We start from the raw sequence: 25505 nt of genomic DNA, 5'->3' as shown, positions 1-25505 counted from the left end.
TGCACTCCAGCCAAATCTGCCACAATAAGAAGGTAGGCCCCACAAACTACACCTCTTGCAAAATGGGTGCCATAGAAGGGGGCTGACCCATCCCCTGCCAAAACTCAACCAAGGAGGAAGCATAAACACAAAGAGTTGTCCAAACACTCCACCAAAAATGCCAAAGCTGCAGGGCAAAAGACTAAAGAGCAACAAAAAAACAAGTGGGTAGAATCTTACTCATTAGCCCAACACATAACACAAATAGAAGGGCCCAGGAAACCTCTCTTCCGAATGGTATCCAGAGTCAAACACTTATTCCAGGCCAACAACCAAACAAAACAATTACATTTTGGCCAAGAAAGCTTGTTTCAGACCTTTTTCCACCACTGAATTTCAGGCTCAACCAACTTATGAGACAATAACCTACTATAACCAGAGGCTACAGTATAGGTCCCCATAGGATTGGGAGACCAGGCAAGCACATCATCTTCCTAGAGAGAGCTACATCTTCCAGCACAACACATTCCTCCTGCAAACCGACAACCGACCACTTATCTGGGGACTTCCATTTAGCCATCTCCTTTTGACCATAGGGGAAAAAGGACTTAAAGTCACTCACCTGTGACCACCCTACCTCTAGAAATCTCTGACAAAGAACCAACAAGTTGGGAAACTGAGAAGTGATGGGAGGAGAACCATCCCAAGAATCAGAGCAGAATTGGACTTCTGTCCCCCTCTTGAAAATCCAAAATAATCCATTCTTAATAAGCATAGCCCCTTTCTTAAGGATGCCCCATATCACAGATCCCTTCCCCACAAGGGGGTATTTAGAAATATCGAATTGAGGAATCCCCAGGAGATACTTATGATAAAGAACCTTAGCCCAACTCTTCTCCTGCTCATTACACTACTACCAGTATAGTTTAGCAACCAAAGCCTCCCCAGTCAAAGCTGACTGCCTCAAGCCTAATCCACCATATTGTTTCAGACTACACACAACTTCCCATCTAACCAAACTCCATTTGGAGGACTCCAAGCAACTGGCCCATAAAAATTGTCGCACCATAGAATCAAGGTCCTTTAGAAAGCCCATAGGGGCAACCTGGAGCATGCATCTATAAATGGGTAGAGCCTACACTACTGACTTAATCAACTGGACACGACCAACAAAGGATAACCATCGATGAGTCCAGTGATCAACTTTCACTTGAAATTTATCCAAAATAATCTACCAAGACTCCCTGGGTAGTCTACTCACCGAGATGGGAATGCCAAGATAAGTCAATGGGAGATTCCCGATCTGAAATCTCAAAGTATGAGCAATCCTTTGCTGAATTGGGCCTGGAGTATTGAAAAAGAAGATGGAAGATTTTGCCTCATTAATCTGTTGGCCGGAGACAACCAGGTACACATCCAAGACTCTTCGTAAATTAGAGGCCTCCCTCATTGTAGCCATCCCCATCAAAGCAGTATCATCCACAAATTGCAAGTGAGTTTGCGGAGGTAAGGTGCTACCCCACCTCTAACCTTGAATGAGACCAGACTCCACATTCTGTTTAATCCATCTCCCCAAGCCTTCAGCCAAAAGAATAAACAAATAAGGGGAGAGAGGATCTCCCTGACGAAGCCCCCTAGAAGCCCCAAATAGCTCAGAATGACTCCCATTGATAAGCATCGAGAAAGAAACTGAAGTAACACAACTCCAAACCCATTGAATCCATTCTTCTGCAAAACCAAAAGCACTAAGAACCTGTCGAAGGAAGGACCACCGAACTCTGTCATAAGCCTTCGCCATGTCCAGTTTAATAAACATTGCTTTTTCTTTTGAGCTAACCATAGCATGGATGACCTTAGTAGCAATGACAATCCCATCCAGAATTTGCATACCCGCTACAAAACCACTTTGCTCTTCGGAGATCAAATCAACAAGCCCCTTCTTTAACCTGTCAGCAAGAAGTTTAGAAATAATTTTATATATTACATTGCATAAAGAGATGGGCCGAAATTGGCTTAACCTATCAGCCCCCTCATTCTTGGGAATAAGAGCAAGAAAAGTAGCATTTAGAGCCCTTAGCATCTGCTTATTGTGTTGAGACTCATGGACCACAACCAGGAGATCAAGTTTGATAATATCCCTAAATTCTTTAAAAAACACAATTGGGAAGCCATCAGGACCCAGTGCCTTCCCTTTCCTCATATTAAAAACAATCCCTTCAAGCTCTTCAAGCGAGATATCTCTCATGAGTTATTGATTCATACCTCCAGACACAAGAGAGGGGATACAAGAAAGAATTTGCGCTTCCTCAGGAGACCCCCCTTGCGAGTCCTCTCGAAAGAGAGATTCAAAGTACTGCATTGCCTCCCTACACATTTCCGAGAAGGAGGAAAGATGGTCTCCCCTGTCATTGACTAGACCAGAGATAGAATTGCCATGGTGCCTGGCCTTTAGAGAATTGAAGAAAAAAGCAGTATTTTTGTCCCCCTCCTGAAGCCACTTAATTTGAGCCTTTTGTTTCCAATACATTTCCTCTCGCAGTTCCTATTCTTCCAGCATTTTCACAGCCTGAGCCTCGTCCTTAAGCAATTCAGCCATGACCCCATCCTCTCTTATCCTCCTTGTGATGCCATCTAGATCTGCCAGGGCCAACGCCTTTGCATGGAAGACATTCCCAAAAGTGCAAAGGATTCCACCTTTTGAGCTCAAATTTAACATGTTGAAGAAGCTTTGCAAAGACATACATTGATGTGCTGTAGGTAGGTCTTCCTTTCTTCCACCAATCATAAACCAAATCATTCAAAGATGAGTCCCATGATCACATGAGTTGGAATATAAAAGAAGGCTTACAAAGCACCCAAGCTGACTCTGTAGCAAGTTTAATAGGCCAATGGTCTGATCCCTTCCAATCCAAGATCTCAGAGCAAGATGACCATATCCCTCCAACCCAGTAATAAGACACCAGAAATCGATCTAACCTTTCTGCAATACAAAACTCACCAACCTGACGATTGTTCCAGGTGAACTGACCATTGATAGGTTTGATATCAACAAGACTCAAGGTATTGATATTGTCTCTAAGCAGCAGTGCAGAGGGCTCCAACCTTCCAGTACCCCCACGCTTCTCAGCTAACTCACAAATAGCATTGAAGTCTCCAGCCAAAATCCAAGGATGGAAAGGCATCATGCTACGAATTAACCTGACGTGTGACCACAAACCTTGTTTACCCTGAAAATCAGCAGGAGCATATATATTGGAGAATAAAATGATGTCCCCTGTCTCAAGGCTAGCATCAACCATGGATATAGAGGTTTTAGAGGAAATCCACCAAAGAGGCTGGATTCTTCGAGGATTCCATAAGCATGCCAGACCCCCAGAAGCTCCATGAGCTCCAATGCACTGGCACTCCCCATTTCTCCACAACTTAGGAGTCAAACCTTGCATACTCTCAACAGATAACTTAGTTTCTTGCAAAAAGATGACATCAGGACCTTGCCTTCTGACTAACTCATGAACCGCTTTTTGTCTAGGGCCGCTGTCTAAGCCCCATACATTCCATGACAGAACAATCATTTCAAGGGGCATGAGAAAATAGAATCTAGAGTTTTAACTGCCCCTGACTCCACCAAATTCTCACCAGCTAGTTTAATCTTTTCCACGTCCTTTTTCTGCCAGGTTTGACAAATTTCTCTGCCCTGCCCTTCTTAATATCTTTCTGCAAAATGCTCAATTTGGGAGGCGGCTTGATCTTAGCAGCCAAGTCTGAACCAATGTTCCGCCCAATAGGCGAAAAATCCACTCTTGTTGTTGTAACAATGGCCAAGGGTTCCTGCACCTCAAAAGTCCCCCTTTGCTGATCAGCTTCCAAGTGTTGACAATCATCCCCTTGTGGATCCATAGAAGAATTATAAACAAGATCCTCTTGAGCTAAGCCCACAAGCCCTTGATCCAAGTTGATCAAACCCGAGTTTACCTCCTCTTGGTTGAGCTCATCCAAAACCTCAAATCTATTGAAGGTACCATCATCATGCCTTTCTTTTAAAGGTCTCTTTTGACCCTTGTTCCGATTTCGAGCTTTGACCGGGGCGAAACCATCAGAAGCTCCTACCTCATCAGGAGAAATGCTCTTCCCTTTATCTGATTTAGGAAGATTGCTCACAGGTTGTGAAGGTTGGGACTCCCTAGGTTTGTACCTTGGGCGTCTTCGCTGCAAATGGCCATATTCTTGACAAAGCCGACAATGAAAAGGAAGAGTTTCATAGTCCAAATGCTGCACCCAAGAATAAGAACTTGCACACATCTCTATTGCATCGGGCAAAGGCTCACTTAGATCAATTTCAACGCAAATGCATGCAAAAGTCATTACCTTTTTACCCAAAGTCTGCGATGAAGTCCCAATAGGATTTCCAAGCATTGAGGCCAAAAGGTGCAGCACATCCTCTCGACAACATTTCATCGTGAACCTCGGTAAGCGAACCCACACCGGGACACGATTTGGAAGCTCCTCTACGAGGTTGAAACTAGCATGCCATGGCTTGATAAATAACCCTACCTTATTATGAAAATAAGGACCACCCTCAAATACCCGATTGCGATCAGCAGTGCAATTAAAAGTAACCATGAAATAATTGTTTGCCAACAACATTATCCCCATTTCCCTCTCCGGCTCCGAAGTCCTCTAGGCCCAAACTTCCAAAAATTGCAGGGAAACCCTCATCCCCAAAAACTTACAATATAAGGAGTGATGTGAATAATACTCAACATCTTCAGCAATCATCTCAACTGGAATGACCAATTTTGGCCTCTCCTTGCACCTCTCGAGACAACCGTTAGTCTTCGTAATCCTTGAGCCATTAGATAACCCCAAATCAGCAATCTCGGAGTTCGGAGCAAACAAATTATTATCAAAGGTCTTCATCCCTTGATTTGAAAATTTTGGGCCTATCGCTGCCCGAAAGTCCAAGTGAGGGCTCCTCACTGACATCTCACCCTTTGAGTCAGCCATAATGCCAAAAAAAATGAGCTCCAAGAAATGGGAGAGGGAATCCTCCCCCCACCTTGTTTCAAAACCGCTCGCAACACCCAATTGCACCCCTTCAATCCTCCCGCCCCACACAAAAGAGAAGAGACACAGGCCGTGGGCTTGTAGGGCCTCCAACAATAGCGAAGTCTTCCACACAGGACACAACTGGGGTTTATGCAAATAGAAGGGCTGAATCTTTTGCGTGATCCCCAATCCTTACCCTGCAGACTCCAAACACCCACCTATGCAGCCCGGAGAATATCAGACAGAGCTAGGGCTCGGATGCCCTGGCTCGAGTTGCAGAGCGTTCGACATCCCAAATTCTAAGTCCTCCTTTTCTACAATATTTTTATAATCCAAATTTTTCTGTTTTTATTCCAATTTTTAAAAAGAATCTCATGCTTTTGTTTTGCCAATCAATTTCCCAAATGATTTTTGCTGCTATGGGAAATACCATACTCGAAAAATGAGAGCAAACTCTAAATAAAATACAATGCCACTTCCACTAAACATGTCATATGTAGAAGTTGCCTCATTTGAAAGGATTTTTTACCAAGTAGGGTAATCACTCTCAAGAGTTATATTGAACTTCCTCCTTACCCTTTTATTATAATCAAGTTTCTTATGGGACAAGAGATCACAATATCTAGTGGGGGCTTAGTAGTGTGGATCACATTGAGGTTGAGGAGTGGCATCCCTCATATGGGGGTTTGGGGGCAGTGCCTCCAACAAGGTTGAAGGGTAGTACCCCTTGTGATGTTTTATGGGAAACACCCTCAATGCCTTTGAAAGAGCACAAACCTTCATGGCGCAGCTATTTTCCCAATTTTATCCCTTACGGGTAAAACTATTTGTTTGGCACTTTCTTGTTTATTAAAATTTAAAACATCTCAGAACACTGTTTTTTTTTTGGGATGGCCCTTCAGTTGTCATATGTTGCATGCCCTAAATCATTGCTAGTCGATGTCAATTACATTCCTAACATGTAAAAATCTTGAGTTTTTAGTGAGTTTATTATGGGTTTTAATAAATTCTCCTTGGAAGTTTTGCAAAAAGCTCATTAGTGACTAGCTTGCCAAGGTTTTTGACTTGTGAGTTTTTGAACTATGATATATACATACTTAACACAGATGTAGACACATGCTCACATACGTATTTCTACATCATTTGTTTTTATTTGTTTAATATATCTATTTTGTACTTAGTATCAACTAATTCAAGAAATAAGTATATATTTTTTAATATTAAGTTTATTTAAGCTCCCATTTCGGGAATCAAACACAAGATCTTTCTATTACAAAGAGAAGCAGCAACCGCAGCACTACAGGCCTATGCCTGAAATAAGTATATTTTCAAATTATATATCAATTAATTTACATCTCTCAGTTATTAATAAAATTATAAATTATTTATTTATTGTTAATCTATATATATTTATATTTTAAATTTAGAACCCAAAGGAAAAATAGCAGTTGAGCAGATCTTGGTACACCACTTTTACAAATCAGCAAACTTAATCATGGGGATCCAAAATGATCTGAAACCTTTAGCCATGTTCTTGTATACGAGGAACGTGATGGATGAAGACCTTTGGCTGACAACAAGATCAATGTCTCACATGCAAATGGCCAAAAATTTGCATCTTTGTAGCATTACCAATCCTTTGATAATTAATCCTCTTTTACAAAAGGAATCTATTAAAATATTCATTAATATCCACGTTTTTAACTAAAGGGTCATAATGACTTTTATGTTCTATCTCCCTTTTAATTCTAAAGGTCTATTTTATAAATTTTTTTTTTTTCAGTTTGGGGAAAAATTTCCGTAACACGTTTCCTTGACAAATCTTGCTCCGTGCGTCTCCTCAAACATTTCTTTGTAAATATTCCTCTCTATATGCTAACTATGTGAGATACATTTCTTTAATGCAAGGTTGAATTTGTCCACCTTGATTTTTCTGCATTAGATCATTCATTTTTCTCCCCCAGCTTCTTCATGATGGATTTTGATATTCTAAAATCTTGGCTGCTCTCTCCTTTACTTGTTTTTCTGCAGTACATCATTCTTTTTTCTACCCTAGCTTCTTCTTGATGGATTTTGATATTCCAAAATCATAGCTGCTCTCTCCTTTACTATTTATACTTCCCTTGCACAACCAAATCCTTTGCAAACAATGATAGTGCGGTATAATTCCTTTCCTTTTCCAATATCTTACTGCTGTAGACATTAAAACTCAACTTTTCAAACCATTGTTACACCTAATCTACTAACTCACTCCTTGAGCAACATTTGAATAACTCAATCACACATTTCTATAGATAATTTGTTTATTACATCTTTATAACAATCAATTTGTTCTTTTTTTGATTTTAAATTAATCCTAAAGGAATTTTAGATTAGTCATTAACTTTTAGTGCTTTCTTGATAGGAGCACCCCTAATTCCTTTGTGCTCAATATGAGGTTCTCTATGGTGCAGTTCAGTTACTGAAACTTGACAAAAATTTGGCAGAGTCAAATCTGACCTGGACTCAGCAACCTGGCAAAGCCTCATCAATTTGAAAAATACTTTAATTACGAAATGTTTTCTATTATGTTTAAATACAAAAAGATTATACTATCACATCATGATACAAATGCAATTGCCAACCAGCAACTATGATATATATTATGAATATGTGATTATAGTCATTGAAAATCATCACTATAAACTGCTTATTTGTGCAAGTTACAACAATATACAATTTCCTGTTCTCCATTCTAGTGAAAAACTGGGGTGAAGGTCTACTCTTTGTTGTTCTACATCACCACTCTCATATTAAAAGGTTACGGCTCCATAGTGGAATTATATGGCAGTGATTCCTCTTCTGCCTCCTGTGTAGTATATTTGCAATGATGTCACTCAATCCACTGTTTTCTACTTTCATTATAGCTACATCATCTATAGCTTGCTCCTTGAAGTCAATAATCCTACCATTTGTAAACCATGGGGTGTTCTCTACCTTTGTACACTACACTCTGTATGGATAAGTCTTATCCAAGTCTATAGGCTCATGTGTGAAGGTGAATGTTGTATTGCACAAAAATAGATCATTGAGACAATTCATTGTTCTTTTCACATAGTGCGCTTATACAAATTATAGTTGCTCTCCTATTTAGAAGCACTATGACGTTGAGACGAAATTCAAAAGGCTAGCTTTTGAATATTTGGAGTATTTGCATCTGAATCTTACCACCACAACTCGCCGTTATTTAAAGTTTGTAATTCCATTAAGTGATAATTTTAAAGATTCCAGATTTTTATTATGTGGTGTTTGTGTGGATCATGGTATTGCTAGAGAAAATTCTCCTCCTAGCCAACTTGTAATTTTGCAGCTCTTGAATTTATTTTCTTCACATAATGCTCTTATACAAATTATAGTTGCTCTCCTATTTAGAATCACTGCAATGTTGATACAAAATTCAAAAGGCCAGCTTTTGAATATTTGGAGTATTTTCATCTGAATCTTACCACCACAACTTGCAGTTATTTAAACTTTTTAATTCCATGAAGTGTTAAATTTAAAGATTACAGATTTTTATCATGTGGTGTTTGTGTGGATCATGGTAGTGCTAGAGAAAATTCTCCTCCTAGCCAACTTGTAATTTTGCAGCTCTTGAATAATCAAGCTCATCACCTCAACCTTAGGTGTCATCCTCTCGATGCATGTTTAAAGGTCTGTTGTAACCTCCCTATTAAATTTTATAAAGGAACTTGACAAGAAAATCTTGGGTTGAGGTAGTACCTTATTGCATGAATGGGCTGGTGGAGTTGAATTGTTTCATCGATCAATGCTTTTGTAATTGAGATCAATTTTGTGTCTAACATCCCTTTTGTAGTTTTAGATAGTCACCATTTCCGTTTTTAATGTCCTTATAGATGTATTCAATTGAGGTATGTCCTCTATCCATCAAGCACGAAACCCTAACCAAAGGGTTTCACATGTACAAACAAATTAAACAAAAGTAATGCATTAAGATTTTAAAGTGAAAAAAATTCAAATTTGATTTTGTTTTGAAAATTTGATGTTTGAAATGACTTTGATAATCTTTGTAGCTCTCTTCACAAAGATGTAAATAAATTTTTTTATCGACATTCTTTGAATACAATGAATCTAGCTAGCAGTGTTACTAGATTTCCACAATCCATTAAAATTCATTTGAGTAGCTTCTGTTTTTGATTGTGTAAAATTCATTTGGCATTCTTTGTGCATCTCTTGCATTCTCTTACATCTTGTTGATGGATTACAATGTGTGATCTGAGATGTTGATGATTTTTTTTTACATAAACAAACCTAGATGCTACTCAAATGAATCTGGCTATGCTTTACTCACATACATTTACTTTAGGTGTGAGTTGTAAAGTGGGAGAAAGTTGTTTTACTTACCTAAGTGTCTTAAGGATTACAACTAATCTCAATCTATCCAGAAAAGATTTTTATGGTGTGGAATGTTTTTGTACTTTTGATTTATAAATTTAATATCTAGTATGCAAATAGAAAACAGATCTTTTCTAGATAAAATCTCCATCCTGCTTAAACAAATAGTATAGAGAAAATAAAGAGAGTTGGGTTGCAAAGAATGCTTCATTACAACAATGTGAATTAAATTAAAAAACTCAATTCAGAATTGTAATTGACAGATTGAGAGGGACCTGACACCAAAAGATGAATGTCATTGTCTAGGATGTGGACATGATGTGCAGAAATCTGCAAGATGCATTATAATCCAACTTATGCTGAACACTTTTGGGTGCTGAGAAAAGAAGCGCGGGGGTGAGGGTGGGGGGGGGATTGAATTAACATGCAATAGAACTTAACCTTTTATCAAAGCATTCATAATTAACACATGCAGTAGTAAATAATTGAAACCAAAAGTGCAACACTCAAGGACACCAAATTTTTTATGTGGAAAAATCAATATGGCAAAAATAATGGTGAGAATCACACCTACTGTATGAAAACTGATTACAATGTTTTAGGCCAAAGGCCAAGGAGGCTTACTGCTTTTGATCTGGACTTCCAGGCAAGGCACACAACCTTAGAGAAAGATACAGAGGATTTGCAAAAAACCGAAGATCATTTTCTCAAGGCAAGATACAATTGATTTTATGAACTGAAGAGAATCACATTTTCTAAAATTTTGATTACATTTCACTGTTCTATGCATCTGAAATTGGCTTCATTGCTGCTTATTTACACATTTGCACCATTGCACTTATACAACATGTCACACACAATCATATTGGCTACATTCATCATTTTCCAAAAGACCTCTTCCTTTATATATCATCCTTGACACAAATAACATCTATTAGGCTGGCCTAATTAGATAGATGTATCGTGCAAGTCATCCCCAAATTTATTCTCCAATGCACGTGGATGGAAAACAAGACATGTGAAGCATCACACCATGTTGGCACATCTTCCCAAATCTTCGCCTTCAATTAGCATGCTACTGTATTGACCAAAACAACCTAATTCAGCTCCAAACAAAAGAATTGTTAATGCACACCAACCAAACATTCCCAAAAGTTAGTACAGACCTCTACAACATTTGAGGATGCACAAAAGACTATCACCTTATACCAACAAATCAATCAAAGAACCGCAACAGAAAATCTATTGAAGGTGGAGGAATGCAAAGCATTCCTACAAACTTGTACATTGTCTCTGCAGGGTTCATACACAGAATAACACCAAAACAGCTGGGGGCCAAATGGCAACACAAAACTTGAGAGTTGACATCCTTTCATCCTTTCACACCCACCAACTTCATTTTACAAACACAAGATTGTATGAATCAATGCGCCACAATACGGACTAAAATACGGAACTGTGTCTTACAGATTGTTCACTGGAACAGTCATACTTTCAGCTGCATAAACCTGAATACTTTTCCAATGCTCTGGAACAGACCTGAAACACCTGGATATGCTATCTACACACATTTCCAACTAACACCATGCATCAATGTCAATACATATGTATACTTCTCATATTGTATCAGCTGTCACAAACAAGACCATACCAAACTCAGCTTCCGGATTATCATTGACATCAGACAACACATTGTTCATATTTGCAACAACTTAGGCATCATGGTCCATGTTACATGTTGTTGTCTTAAAAATTGTAAAATGCAGTTGTATAACTGAATTTTGACCTTTCCTACTGAACACTAAACAAGAATGACTGGAGCATTTAACCAAGAGATATCATATGCTACACAAATAATAAAAACAAATCTAACTTATGAAAGGGGAAGAGTGTGCTTAAACCTCTATGCATTTGAATGTTGTGAAGAGCTGTAGCTTGTACAAGAAGGAAGGTTTGGGATACTTGGGAGGTTGCAATTAATCTTCAAACCGTTATTTTTCTTTTGGTATTTTTTAGTGTTCCACCACCTGTTGAGGACATGGGGATGGGTTTTGGGGATGGGGGGACAAAGGGCCTAATTTCAGGGATGGTGGAGGGGGCTGGAGGGTTGGGTTGTGGGGGGTACGGGTGGCGCTGATATACATATAGTACTAGAAAAACTAGTTATGAAAAGATTTTTAAGAATCACATTCCAAATGAAACTTTGGTAAATTAGTGAATTAGCAGAATTGCAAATACTAAATACTAACATATGACTGCTGATTATGACTGATTTTATGGACCTTGATACTGTCATTCACAACTGATAATATGAAACCTTTATAAATTATAATTAACCATATTTGGAAATGGAATTGGATAATGAATTGTTGGATACATATGAGAGTTGGACCCGATGAATTGCTGGATTTATATGACAGTGGCACCAGATAAATTGCAAACATGGAAACACCAACATAGAAACTCTACTTCTGATTTTTATTCAGGGTAGCCAACATAATCAGAAATATGTAAGCAATAGCAGCTATAAACCCTCATAAATGCCCATATTAGTTATGCAAATGATCTGAAAATGTCCTTAAATCGGCCATAAATATATGTATATATCTGATTTTTGTGCAAAAATATCATAAAAAAGTTTTAAACAAACACTGTTTGATTGTCTAGAGATAAGAGACTTCTACAAGTCCCTGAAATGCTCAAGGAACTCCTTGGCAATCCCTAGACAACTTGGGGACTCTTGGCCGTCCCCGGCCATCCGTTAATAAACCTTCAAGTGCTATTCAAGAATGCTTGTACGTTCACATAAAATGTGTTTGGTCTCAAAACTCTGGGTCCTTAAGGTTACTTAATTTTCTCTACCTGCAAGACCAAAGGTTTGTCTTAGGCAAGAGCCTACAACACCATGGTAAATTGTGAGCCTGTCATTTGGGAGGTCTTGGGTTTGAGTCTACTCGAACTTAATATATAGTAATAATTAATCTCAACAAATAATAATAAATACTCTAGGCTTCTGCCCATTACCTTTCGGAAAAAAAGACCAAAGGTTTGTCTTGAAGAAGGTAATGAGTGGCTTATTTGATACAAAAATGATGTCAAAGCTTTCCTACTGAATTGCTTGTTTGCATCATGCCTTCAAGTTGCGTGTCTGGAAATAATTGGAAAAACTAGAAGATTGACTGGAAGAAAATTAAAGTGAAAATGACTGGGAATATTTCTTCTGTTCTCTATACCTCTGCCTTCGATTGAAAGGTTGTTTAAAAGAACCCCAATTAAGCTAGGTATGTTTGTATTTAGGGAGAATGGATGGCCATTCAAGTGAATTGCTTATTCTCTTTTCTATCCATGTTTTATGCAGAATAAAAGCAATTTTTGAGATAGCCTACCACAGAAAATATTTCTAATAACAAGTTTATATTTAATTGATTCCTAGCATTAACTATTTGTATTCTAACCTTAGTCTTTTTAAATTACAGGGTTTAATTGCCTGAAGCCCTAAAATCTTATCTACAAAGGGATTTACATGGTTTCCCTTTTGGTGATTTATGCAATTGTTCTGAGAAATCCAATTATGTTAGTGTAGGGGCACTGAGGTGTTATGTTGCATATTAAAAAAACATATATTAGGTTGAACTATTTCATTTAGCAGGCCTTCCTTTACATGTTATGTTAATCATCATGCATGTAGTCAATTTTTCTAAATTCTAATTATAATTGTGAAAATATAATTTTAATTATCTAATAGCGTTATATGATTTTTTGGCACATCCCAAGTTCTAATGTTTTTGTTTCCTTGGCACATTTTTGGTTTGCAGATTGTGTCTAGAGATCTTTCCGAGCCTGTTCGATCACACAAGGACCTGGACAAGGATGCAGCTCCACACTATCACAAGGCTGTAAAATTTTATGAAAACCTTGCCAAACAACTTGTTAACCAAGGCCATGTTTTGGATCTCTTTGCGTCTGCTCTTGACCAGGTCTGTATATTCAATTTTCAAATGCTTTTAGTTCCATAAATGTGGAAATCGGTGCTCATCATCTTTGTTTCCAGAACTATTGTGCATTTCTATTCAAATAAGTGCAATATAACATTTCTTAAGTATTCACACTCCTACTTTCTTTGTTTTTATAAATTGGGTCTTCAGTGCTTTCTTCAATGACTTAAATATTGACAAATGCACATGGATATGTTTTATTTTCTTATGAAGAAGGGTTTTTTTTTCTTACAAATATATTGCGAATCAATGCTTTAATGGCTTTCTTAACCACCTTGCAGATTTTTCTTTTTGATTGCCCGAATAATAAATCTCTATTTGCCACAGTATCAGAATCAGGGTAATAAGTAGGGTCAATGTCCTTGTCATTTGCCACAAAAGTGCCAATACATATCAGATTACTATTGTATTGTTTATCTCAAAATGGTCATTTAAAGTCACTTAATATATTTGGTCACTTAATGCATCTGCAGATATATCTGGTCACTAAATGCAGATGTATCAGGTCACTAGATGTATCTAGTCAGTCAGTTTAGTATATTTTTATTTCAGTTCTTAGTTAGCGATTGTTTCTTTTAGAAACATTGTCTTTATATTTCCTTATTTAAGGAGCCCTCATCTCCTTTGTAATAACTGATTGAATATCAATCTATTATTATTTCATGGTGTTAAAGCACATAGTTTAGTTTTCGTGGTTCCATACCTAGAATAAAACTCCATAAGCTTTTAACAAATGTTCAGACAATTTTTATAAGTTTTTTTTCTCAATGTTGTAATAAAGATTGAAGGTTTCAAATTGGGGTTTTTAATATTGCAAATCTATGAAGAATTTGAAGGTTGTCTTTGCAGACTTGGAAGGTTTTTCTACCAAGTGTGAGGGTTTTCTGTCTCAGAATTCTGTTTTTTGGAGGTTTTGTTTGCTGTGTTCTTGGGTTTACACTTTTGGTCATAGATGGAGGGGATTCTTTTTTTCCATAAAAAATAATGGATGTGGTTTGTTGATATTTTTTCCCACAAAAAATAATGATGATTTTTCTAAATTTTTTCCAAAAATAAACCACCATGGTGGGTTTTCCAATCTTTTCCACAAAAAAATCATGATGGAATTTTGTTTTAATTTTTCCCACAAAAAATTTGTCATGGGTTTTATCAAATTTTTTAAGAATCTTGTGGTTTTTCCATTTTTCCCTCAAAATGAAAATTAAAGTTTTTGATGATTTCTTCACAAAATTGTTGTGTCATTAGCAAAATGTTTTGATGACTTATTTTTTAATCGAATTGTGGTTTCTTGCAAAGTGTTTTGGGATGTACATTGGGTTTCAAAGGCAAACATTGTTCCTAAAAATGTACTAGGATTTATGGTGTTTGTGGGTATTGCTACTTTTAATGATTTTTGGCAAAATCATTGTTTTTTAGAGTTTTGAAGTTTTTTGAAGCTGATTTCGGTGATTTTAGAAAAAGGGAGGGATTGCTTTGTTACCCAAAATCATGTTGCAAGGATAATGATGAACATGGTCATATCTAGAAGTTTTGTAGTAGTACCAGGGAGGGTCTTAGCGACAAGCTCATGTCATTGAGTGTTGTGTTGATTTTTCCCACAAAAAATCATGATGTTTTTTGTATTTTTTAACAAATAAATGACGCTGGGTTTTCCAATCTTTTTCCATAAAAAATCTTGGTGGTTTTATCATTTAAAAAAAAAGTTTTTGATGAATTTTTCCTAAACTCGTGTTGTCTTTGGCAAAATGTTTTGATGTTTTTTTAGTAGGACTGTAGCTTCTTGCAAAGTGTTTTGGGTTGTGCCTTGGGTTTCAAAGGCAAACATTGTTCCTACTAATGTACCAGGATTCGCTGTTGTTTGAGGGTGTTGCTACTTTTAATGATATTTGGCAAAATTGTTATTTTTTAGAGTTTTGAATTTTTTTGAAGCTGATTGTGGTGATTTTGGATAAAGGGAGGGATTCCTTTGTTACCCAACATCATGTTGCAAGGATTATGATGAACTTGGTCATATCTAGAAGTTTTGTAGTACTAGGGAGGGTCTTAGCAACAAGTTCATGTCATAGAGTGTTTTGTTGAATTTCCCACAAAAAAATCATTATGTTTTTTCTAATATCCTTTCTTTTTTCCATAAAACATATTGGCAGCTTTTTGATTTTTTTTCCTCAAAAAATCATGATGGGTTTTTATCAATTTTCTTAAATCATGAGTTTTTTTGCATTTTTCCTTCAAAATGAAAGTTTTTGATGATTTTTCACAAATTCATGATGTCTTTGGCATACTGTTTTGACAATTTTTTTTAATAAACTTTTTGTTTCTTGCGAAGTGTTTTGGGTCATACCCCGGGTTCCAAAGGCAAACATTGTTCTTGTAAATGTACCAAAGTTTACTGGTGTTCGTTGGTTTTGCTATATATTGTTGTTTTTAAGAGTTTTGAAGCTTTTTGAAGTTGATCTCGGTGATTTTGGATAAAGAGAGGGACAATTGTTTTGTTACCCAACATCTTCTATGCATTCGTGGCCAAATGACTTGCAGAATCAATCTTTTGTAGTGTGCTCTGTTAATAAATTGACCATTAAGGGAGTCTATTATAATATTATTGTATTATTTACCTTTTAAAAGTCAATTAATTAATGTATCTGGTCACTAAATGTATATAGTTAGTTAGATAGTTCAGTATATTTCTATTTCAGTTCTCAGTTAACGATTCCTTCTTTTAGATATTCGTATTTAGGGAGCCTTTGTTTCCTTTGGAAAAAAACTTATTGAATAACAACAAATTATCATTTCAACAAAATGACTCATGATTTGATGTTTGTCAGATGGATCATATTTCTCCTTTCAGTACCTTTTGAGATTCATGATTGACAAATCTTCTTCTTGGAGAGAAAATAGGTAATCAAGGGTGTGAATGGAGAGTAGCCAAGTTCTCACCATATGTGCTAGTGATTGTAATGACAAACATGTCCATTACAATGGTGCTTGGTTTATGAAAACAACTGGTTCTCAAAAAATAGGCTCAGCACATTTCTTTTGGATAATATCAAAGGTGGTAATGACCTCTCTTGAGTTATCCATACAAGTAATCATATTTCTATGCTTAGTTCTCAAAAAACACAACACCCAAAACTATTTCACTTGGAGGGAGAAAAAGACATAAGTCCTATTGTGATTCTTGAGAGGTCGCAGGTAAATATTTTAAGTGGCTTGATGTCTACCTAATTGAAGATTTTATGATTCGACTAATCTCCTTTTTGATGGGAGGAAGATGATGGCGATATTAGTAGAATGAATAATTGAATTGGTTTTAGAATATTAAAATTCTAAATGAGGCAACCCACATAAAATTCATTCTTGGCTTAGGGGTTGCAGGCAAAGGTTTTGAGTTGCTTGAATATATTAGAATCTCTGCTAGCTTGAAGATTTTAACATTCTAGTAGTCTCCTTTTTTATGGGAATGATGGAGATGCTGATAGATTAATTAATAATTTCAATTTCAAAAGCTAAAACACTAGAGGAGGCAATGCACATAATAAAACATAAGTATATGCATATCATATAGACTAACTAGTTGAGTCGATTTCAAAGTTAAACACTAGACAAGGCAATTTACATAAAAAAGCATAAATATATGCATATCATATCTTTCTCAGAATATCTAATGGTAAGCTTGATGACGCTTTCCATGAAAGGATGTTGGACACCAATTTAAGCTTGGGCAATGCTCTATAGGGGGCCATTTCTATTGCAGAAAGAGGTATCGAAAGAGGTTATAATAGTTAACAGTGGAAAGTTCTAGGAAGAAAGAAACCTATAATCAAATCAATAAAAGCATGTAGGATGAATAAAGCAGTGTGTCACTAACAAACAACAATGAAGGGCAAAGAAATGCCCCAAAAGCTTGTGCTGGTGAAGATTGGAAGGACATCTCATAGAATATCTGATGCAGAGCATCATGGAACAAATCCTCAATTCTTAAATCAACCATGGAGATTAAGGCACCAACCCTACATATCCAACACATTAGAGGCATAATCACATAAGCAATCTTCCTTATCAACATATCATTAGGCCCCTCTATCCATCTAGGATACAAATCATTATCCGATATATTACAAGAATGCAATCAATTAACTGGCCACTTCTTAACATTTCCATATATTGCTTTTAAGGAACACATTATTCCATTTATCCATTCTAAGGAATCTTTCACATCATTGATCAATAAGACTGATAGATCTATTAGGTCTTGGATCAGAAACATCATTCATTAAATGAACACTGGCAACCAACATTATTATCAAATTATCAATCAACAACAAATATTAGCTCCCAGATTAGAGGATCCCTCATTTGGACCATTCCACCATAGCACTTCAATTGTTTCTATCGGCTGTCCACACTGTACTGTCTGTGTACAAAACTCATTAGTTCCCTTCATTAGAACAATAACAATACTCCCAAACCAATCCACATTAAGACATGCTTCATGTTCTGATCGCAGTCCTCAATTATTAGAGAACCTTTACTTACAATCAGACCCGTAACTTCAATTTGTCTCTGATTAGTGACAGTAAGGTCAATACATTAAACAAATCAATTCTTCAACAAGGTATTGGTAACATAATTGGGTGGATTATACTTAAATAAACTCCATTTAAACATTTATTGATCACATTTGGTTAAGATCAAAAGAAAATAAACAAGTTCTCCACTAACTATGATGACTGTCATTGACAGTTTCCACTGATCCTGTATACTTTCTTGATTCTACTTGTTAATGTATCTGGTCACTAAATGTATCTAGTTAGTTAGATAGTTCAGTATACTTCTATTTCAGTTCTCAGTTAATGATTCTTTCTCTTAGAAACATTGTCTTTGTATTTTCTTATTTAGGGAGCCTTTGTTTTCTTTGTAAAAACTAATTGAATACCAACAAATTATCATTTCAATAAAATGACTCGTGATTTTATGTTTGTCAGATGAATCAAGTTTGTTCTTTCAGTACCTTTTGAGATTCATAGTTGACAATTCTTTGACACTATAGCTACTCCTAGAGGCTTACTCAACACACGTGTTTAGTCATGGAGTCACTCACATGATCTTCACCATGGCTATTCCCAGAGGGTGGATCCACCATAGCTACTCCTAGAGGGTGGAATAAGGGCTCTCACCTCAAACTTTTACTTCACAAAGAATAATGCATTAATAAGGGCTGATACCTCAAATTCATGTTTCTCAAAGAAAATTGCATACAAGGGCATACCTCAAAATTCTCCATCTCAAAGAAAAATGCATACAAGGGCTGATACGTCAAATATCTTAGAGAAAAATGCTACAAGGGCTGACACCTCAAATTTCTTGGTCTCAGAGAGAAATGCTACAAGGGATGACTCCTCAAATTTGTCTGTTTGAGAGAGATGCTACAAGGGATGACACTTCAAATTTCTCCGTCTCAGAGAAAAATACTACAAGGGTTGACACCTCAAATTTCTCTATCTGAGAGTAAAATGCTACAAGGGCTTGCACCTCAAACTTGTCTAATAGAAAGAATGCATTAGCAAATCCTCATGATGATGTGGCTCCTTTGAAACAACTATCAACCTTTTGACCTCTTCATCCAAGGTTACTTCTAATGAAATGTCAGACTCCACTTGAATCTAATATCAACCTTCTAACCTCCTCATCTAGGATTGCCTCCAATAGTTTGTCAAACTCCCTTGAATGTTAATTCCTCCTCTTGAAGAAACAGGTATCAACCTTGGGACCTCCTCATCCAAGGTTACTTCTAATGAAATGTATAACCCCCCCTAAATCTAATATCAACCTTTTAACCTCCTCATCCAGGATTGCCTCTAATAGTTTGTAAAACTCCCTTTGAATGCTAATTACTCCTCTTGAAGAAACAAATAGGATTCTATGAACTTATTTTTAAGGCAGGCAAGCTATGTCTCTTGCGATCTCTTATCATTCTTATGCTCCTTGAATCGTCCTGGAAGTAATTTGTTCTTGAGAGATTACTTATGGTTCATATAATCAACTTATCTCAAAGAGAAATACCAATACAATACAATTGCATGAGTTAATGACTGCATAAAAAATTCATGAACATTATGCAATACTTATCTCTTTATATGTATGATACTCCTTGCAAATTCATATCACACTCACGATAGTTTGCTGAGCACACCACACTATTTAATGCCTCTGTTAGAACTAAATTCCCATATGTTCTATTTATAGGAAATGACTTTGCAAAATGCTTCACTTTAGCCAATTCTTGGAACCGTATAATATATATCCTTTGGTGATCAAGTGGATTCTTTCTTGTCACGGCAATTAAGAGATTGAAGAAGCCAAACCCTCTGTGCTGGTAATGGACCCTGATTCTCATAATATTATGGACAACAGTTTGAAGCAAGTATCATATTTGGAGTCAATTTTCCTTAGTTCTATCAAATAAATGAACATCTACACATCGGCCACGATCCAATGTTGAAGTTAATTGAAAGCAGTGTAACATGGGGTTACGTCCCCCCCACCCAAAAAAAAAAAAAATTGGGCCGTCTTAGAGACGGGGACGTCCCACGAGGGGACGGTGTCTCGGCGTTTTGGGCGGCACCACTTAGTGCGCCAATGTCATCGGAGATGGCAAGACGTCTCCAATTGTGGGGGTGCGAGGGGATGCGAAGGAGTCTCCTTCATTGCAGGGGGATGCCAGAAAGTCTCCTTCATTGAGAGGAATTGGTCTACATACAGCTTCATCCACTCTCTTAAGAGGAATAGACTTACCTCTCAAAGAGTAGAGAAGCTAGTGGCTGTACACAGTGTGTTGCGTATCGATGACCGCAAGACAACTTGTACAAGGAGATTCCAGCATCACGATGGGATGTAGAGCTTGAGGAGCCATCGCATATTGATGAGGAGGATGCTTTAGTTTCAGCCATAGGGCTAGTTGGTGTTTCCTTTTCGGCTCTTGATCTTGGAGAGATTGATAGTTCTAGTGGCGATGAGTTTCAACTTCCAGCCGTTAGGGGATGATCATTGATCATTGATTTGACATTTTGATTTGGACACTTGGAGACTTGTAGTTGTTGTTTGCATTATATATTTATTTTGATATCATGATTCATGGCACATGATACTTATTGTAATCATCTTTATGTCATGACTTGTATGATCATTGATTACTATTAGATCGTAGAATCTAGATACTCATACTATTGATCTGGAGACTGACATATAGACAAATATATATTATTTGCTGATGTTCAATGTTCATTGTTTGTTTGTCATTTGATCATGAATCATGATGTTCCAGTTGAAAACTTCAATGCAATGTTCAATGTTTAAGTTTTTTTACATCTTTGTATCTTATATTGTATAATTGTAGTACATCTTTTCATAACTAGCATTTTAAGTACCATATGTATGGTATATACACCCTTGCTCCCTTCACCACCCCCCTGTTCCCCGCCGCCGGCGCCCTGCCATACCCTCGCTGTCGCCAAATCAAGGCCCCTCTATCCCCCCATCTCGGAAACTTGTTCCCCTGTCCCTCGTCTCCCAGGGCGGTGTAACCATGGTTGAAATTATATTGCAGTACTTAGAACAGAAGCAAGGATCTTCATTCCTTCATGCTAATATTCCTAGACTTATAGGTAGAGATATTATGACCCAGAGAAGAGTTATTTTTCCCCAACCAGGAAACTGAAAGACTCCAGGCTTGATTCCAAAGAGCAGAGGAAGACTCTAAAATTGAATACCAATTTGGTTTTTACACCGGCAACTAGGTAATAAAGTAGCAGTTGAAATATGGGATACATTTTCTTGCAATTGCAAAGGTATAATCTTTTGCAGAGCACATAATTCCCTTGCCCCCATGGGACCAAATTTCAACACAGAGGTGTGATCAGCTACAGTAAGAATACCTGGCAGTGAATTTGAAAACTTCTAATAATTTCCAGGCAGTAGCGACTCGTTCCAAATACGCTGAATTTGTTTGCAAATCCCATGCTAGAGGTCACAATGGTATGTAGATTGAAATGATTCCATTCAAAGCAAGTATGAAAGTCGACTCAACCCAGCCTGATTCTATTCACAGGGCATAAATAATTCTTGAATAAGGCTCATGCTTTGAGGCAAAATGTTTTCGCATAGGGAACTCTTCTTGTATTCTATGCTTGTCTTTGCATCCCCCATGGATACTTGTTTCTTCAGTGCATAGACAGATCACTTGTTTTAATAAATAAATAATAATCATTATTTGCTTTTACAAGCACCATTGTAACATCAGGAAAATCTTGAAAGGATAAAGATTCTCTCACACACATTTAATAGATGTCTATCTTTCAAATTTATAAACTAGAGCAAAATAAGCGTTATAACCTAGAACAATGTTTGAAGAGGTGCTTGTCCAACAGTCTGGATATGCTATGAAGCAGCACAGATTCCTCCAATAGCATTGGTCTACATCTTGACCATTCTGTAATAGAAGGAAGCACATGCCAAATTTTGTATTAATTCTTTATTACTGCTCTAAATTCATATTGCTGCTAGATATGGCAAAGAAATGTGTTTCTTTAGGAATCAATAGTTCTTATTCCCCGTTCAAACAGTCACAATGAAGGATACAGGCTGGATTTCCCTTTCAAACATGGTTATACAGAAGATGTAAAATCTCAGCAACCTTGTGAATACACTGTTTGTTCACCTTACACATCTTTATACAGTCTGATACCCACGCTAATATTCATGCCACTCATGTTTTCTGCATCCATACAAGCAAGGACAACTGTACCATTTGTTCACTTAGAACTGTATTGTTGGTGAGTCAATATATATTGCACAGAAGGAACATGAGCTTGGTTTCTAAAAGAATCAGATTCAACTTCAAAATTCCTTAAAATAACAATATCTTCACCTTTGATAATTTTGAACTTACAGTTACGATAGTCACACTCTCTTCAATACAACACACGCATGAAAGCTCATAACATCTACCCACAACTTGTATGCTCTCCACATTCTCCCAAATACCAAATGTCTTTCACAGTGACAGTGCTTCAACAACAGTAAACAATTGACATTTTACATGTTAACAGGATTGTAAATTCCTCTACCCCACAATGAGTGAACTAGTCATGGATATAGTTCACCATACAAACAGAGCCCAATAGTATTCATGGATGCCATATGGAAACTGTGTTCATTTTTGTGTGAATTGACTCCAATGTGAAATCTATGTAAGTCCAGAGTCAACCTTTATAATTCTTTAATCATAAAAAAAAACTGAATAGGCACATGGTAGAGACCTTATTTTTTCTTCCAATATGGTATGCCGTGTCTGGTATTTTATAATCTCTTTATTGGGATTTTGTCCCAGACTTTGTTCTGATACCATGTTGTTTTCCCAGATTGTGTGTTAGATTAATGCCAAGAAGAAGATTTGATATTATTTATATATATTAGTTACCAAGGGTCACCACTCTTGGACCAATTAATTAGTTAATTCAAATAATTATATTATATTATTATATAATCATATAATAATAATAATTAGATCACAATAATATTATAATGTAATTATATTATCTCAATAATAATATAATATTTATATTACCAATATAACTATTATTTACAACCTTTATGTTGTCTATGTTGGCCTGAAGGAATCCGCTCAATAGCTACAATAACATCAACACCACATCCGTCAATGAGGGTTTTAAATCAGTTTTAAGAAAACTCGATCTTTCTTGCTCCACAACTCATGATGGTTGCTCCAAATTGATTTAGAAGAAAGTTAACACATTATACTACCTAATCAAATTGATTTTGGAGACAGTCCAATCCATATACCAACATAAATATGCCATACAACAAAGAAAACGTGACTGTAACCAGAGATATTAAAAGAAAATGAACCTGAACTATTCCTTTATTCACTTAATCCTCAACAAAATACATTCAAGATATTTGAACCATACATCCCTCCCTTCTTCACTCCATCTATAATCATCCTCCACATTCAAATGGATGAATGTATACTTGACTGTCAACCAACCCTGCAGGAACCTTGATGACAGTCAGAGGGATAATACATTTGCCATCACAGTCTTCCTCCATCTTGACATCGCTGACTAAAACCCGACCATTACATGGTTTATAAAGTCTTTGAGATATGTTTTGACAGTTACAACTGCCCCAAAACCGAAATGCACCCTTTAGACATCATTTTTACAACTTTTGCACATTTGACCTAAATGACCTTAAACCTTGTATGGACATTCTTTACATCTGAAAATAGACTAAACAAAACATTTTATATCATCTTTACCCTTCCTTGGATTTTTATGCACACTTTGACCATACTAACCCTATCAAGATCTTTAAGTGCTACTTGAGCAAATTGAATTACATTGTTTTGCACAAGGACTTATTATGCCTTGAATTACATCCAAATGACCTTAAAGACAACAAAGACTCAAAATTCAATGAGATTAGTCATGGCATGACCCTTTGAACTCCTGGTGTACCTTTAGTACTAGGTGGTCCTACACCAGTATCATTGTTTGAAATGAAGGTCTCTAAACCATTATTGCTCACGTTGAGTGGTTATGATCATAGGTGAGTATCCAAGGTGGAAGGTCATGTTGGGATATGTTAGGAGAAATTAAAGCACTTCATTTTGGAAGATTCTTTTACCTCCAAGACTAGTAATATAAACTTGTAATTTGAGTTTTCTCTTTTGGTTTAAGGATAGGCAATATATTGCAGATCCATGTTGCAAAAATGGGACAAACTCATGCTTGTGGAAATGAGTGGAGCCATGATATTGAGGGAGATATGATAAATTTATTAATGTCTAACAAATGACCACAAAGAAGGTCAAAAAGACTGTAAAACACAAAACAAGGTGCTAGTCCACAACGATAATACCACAAAATGCTTCCTAAAGAAACAAACTAAAAGCAACAAAAAAAACACAAAAAGGATTGGACAACCCAGCAAGAGAGCCCCAAAATCCTAAACATTTTGACCAGTTGTGAAGAACTCCAAAACAAAAGGCTAAGCCATAGGAGAAGTAGGGGCCCTAGATTGCTTTTAAGAATTCTGAGGGGAAGACCAATGTGATAAAAGGTCCAAGGCGACCAAGGGTCCACAAACCGTCATTGAGAAGTGCTAGAGGAGTGGTATTGCCATGTGAACCCACTTCAGGGTCTCATAGATTTGGAGTGGTAGGTGATAGGGGTATTGGACAACAACTTCACACCACGATTTGGAGACAAGGGTGAGAAGAAGGGCGGTGATAAGTTGATTTCAGATCTGGCACTAGGGGAATAAGAGTTGTAGAGTGTGATCTCAGAGCTGCTTGGTCTCGTGGCGCAAGGTATCGCTGATCCGTGTATCTGAAGAAGCTAAGAGAGACTTGCACTCTTTGAACATACAATAATATCTCCCCTTAATTTTATAGTAGATGGGGCATTAGAAAATGAAGTGGGTTTCCCTCTCTATCTCAGTCAAGGTACATAGTTGACAAATCTAGTACTCTATCCATATGATGGCTAGTCTGGATCCGAAGCTGGTAGGAGCCAACTCTGAAGGAGCCCAGAGTTGGCCCAAGGTGTGATTGCTAAGCGAGACCTGCACTCTTTGAATAGACAATAAACCCTAATCTCATAGTAGATGGGGCATCAAAAAATGAAGTGGGTCTCCGTCTCAGCCAAGGTACACAGTGGAAAAATCTGGTCCTCTCTATCCATATGATCGTCAGTCCGAATCTGAAGTTGGTAGGAGCCAACTCTAAAGGAGCCCAAAGAGATACACAAGGCTTGACTTCAACACCAAGACAAGTAACCTAGGCATGCAATAATCCCATCCTGAATATTCGAAAAGTGCTTAGCATAGAAGGCCATTCGTGGATCCAAGGAGAACAAGAAGGGAGGGAGGCAGTCAATCTCAATCCCAATCGATCTCATCAAACTAGTGGCTTGCTCATACCAACAACAGGTCCTAGTGGAGGGATCGTACTCCACGACAACAACTGAGGTGCAATATGCCAGGTAGGAGTATCTGTGGCAGCCATTTGCAAAG

General features: G+C 37.0%; 1 protein-coding gene across 3 annotated transcripts in view; it reads left to right on the top strand.

Moving 5' to 3' along the window:
• The window catches only part of LOC149532698 (protein transport protein SEC23 E-like), a 70580-nt gene that overhangs the window by 7188 nt on the left and 37887 nt on the right, over positions 1-25505 (top strand). For all 3 annotated transcript variants that reach the window (XM_089804357.1, XM_089804356.1, XM_089804355.1), the window contains exon 3: positions 13233-13394. In XM_089804357.1, coding sequence (XP_089660483.1) covers positions 13233-13394 — 162 coding nt within the window. The remainder of the gene's footprint in view (positions 1-13232; positions 13395-25505) is intronic.

This window comes from Cupressus sempervirens, chromosome 10 (assembly GCF_028749045.1).
Source record: "Cupressus sempervirens isolate cs-2001-9-10 chromosome 10, ASM2874904v1, whole genome shotgun sequence".
NCBI classification, from domain to species: domain Eukaryota; kingdom Viridiplantae; phylum Streptophyta; class Pinopsida; order Cupressales; family Cupressaceae; genus Cupressus; species Cupressus sempervirens.
The sequence above is the reverse complement of the archived record's forward strand: the minus strand, read 5'-3'. Positions and strand labels throughout refer to the sequence as shown.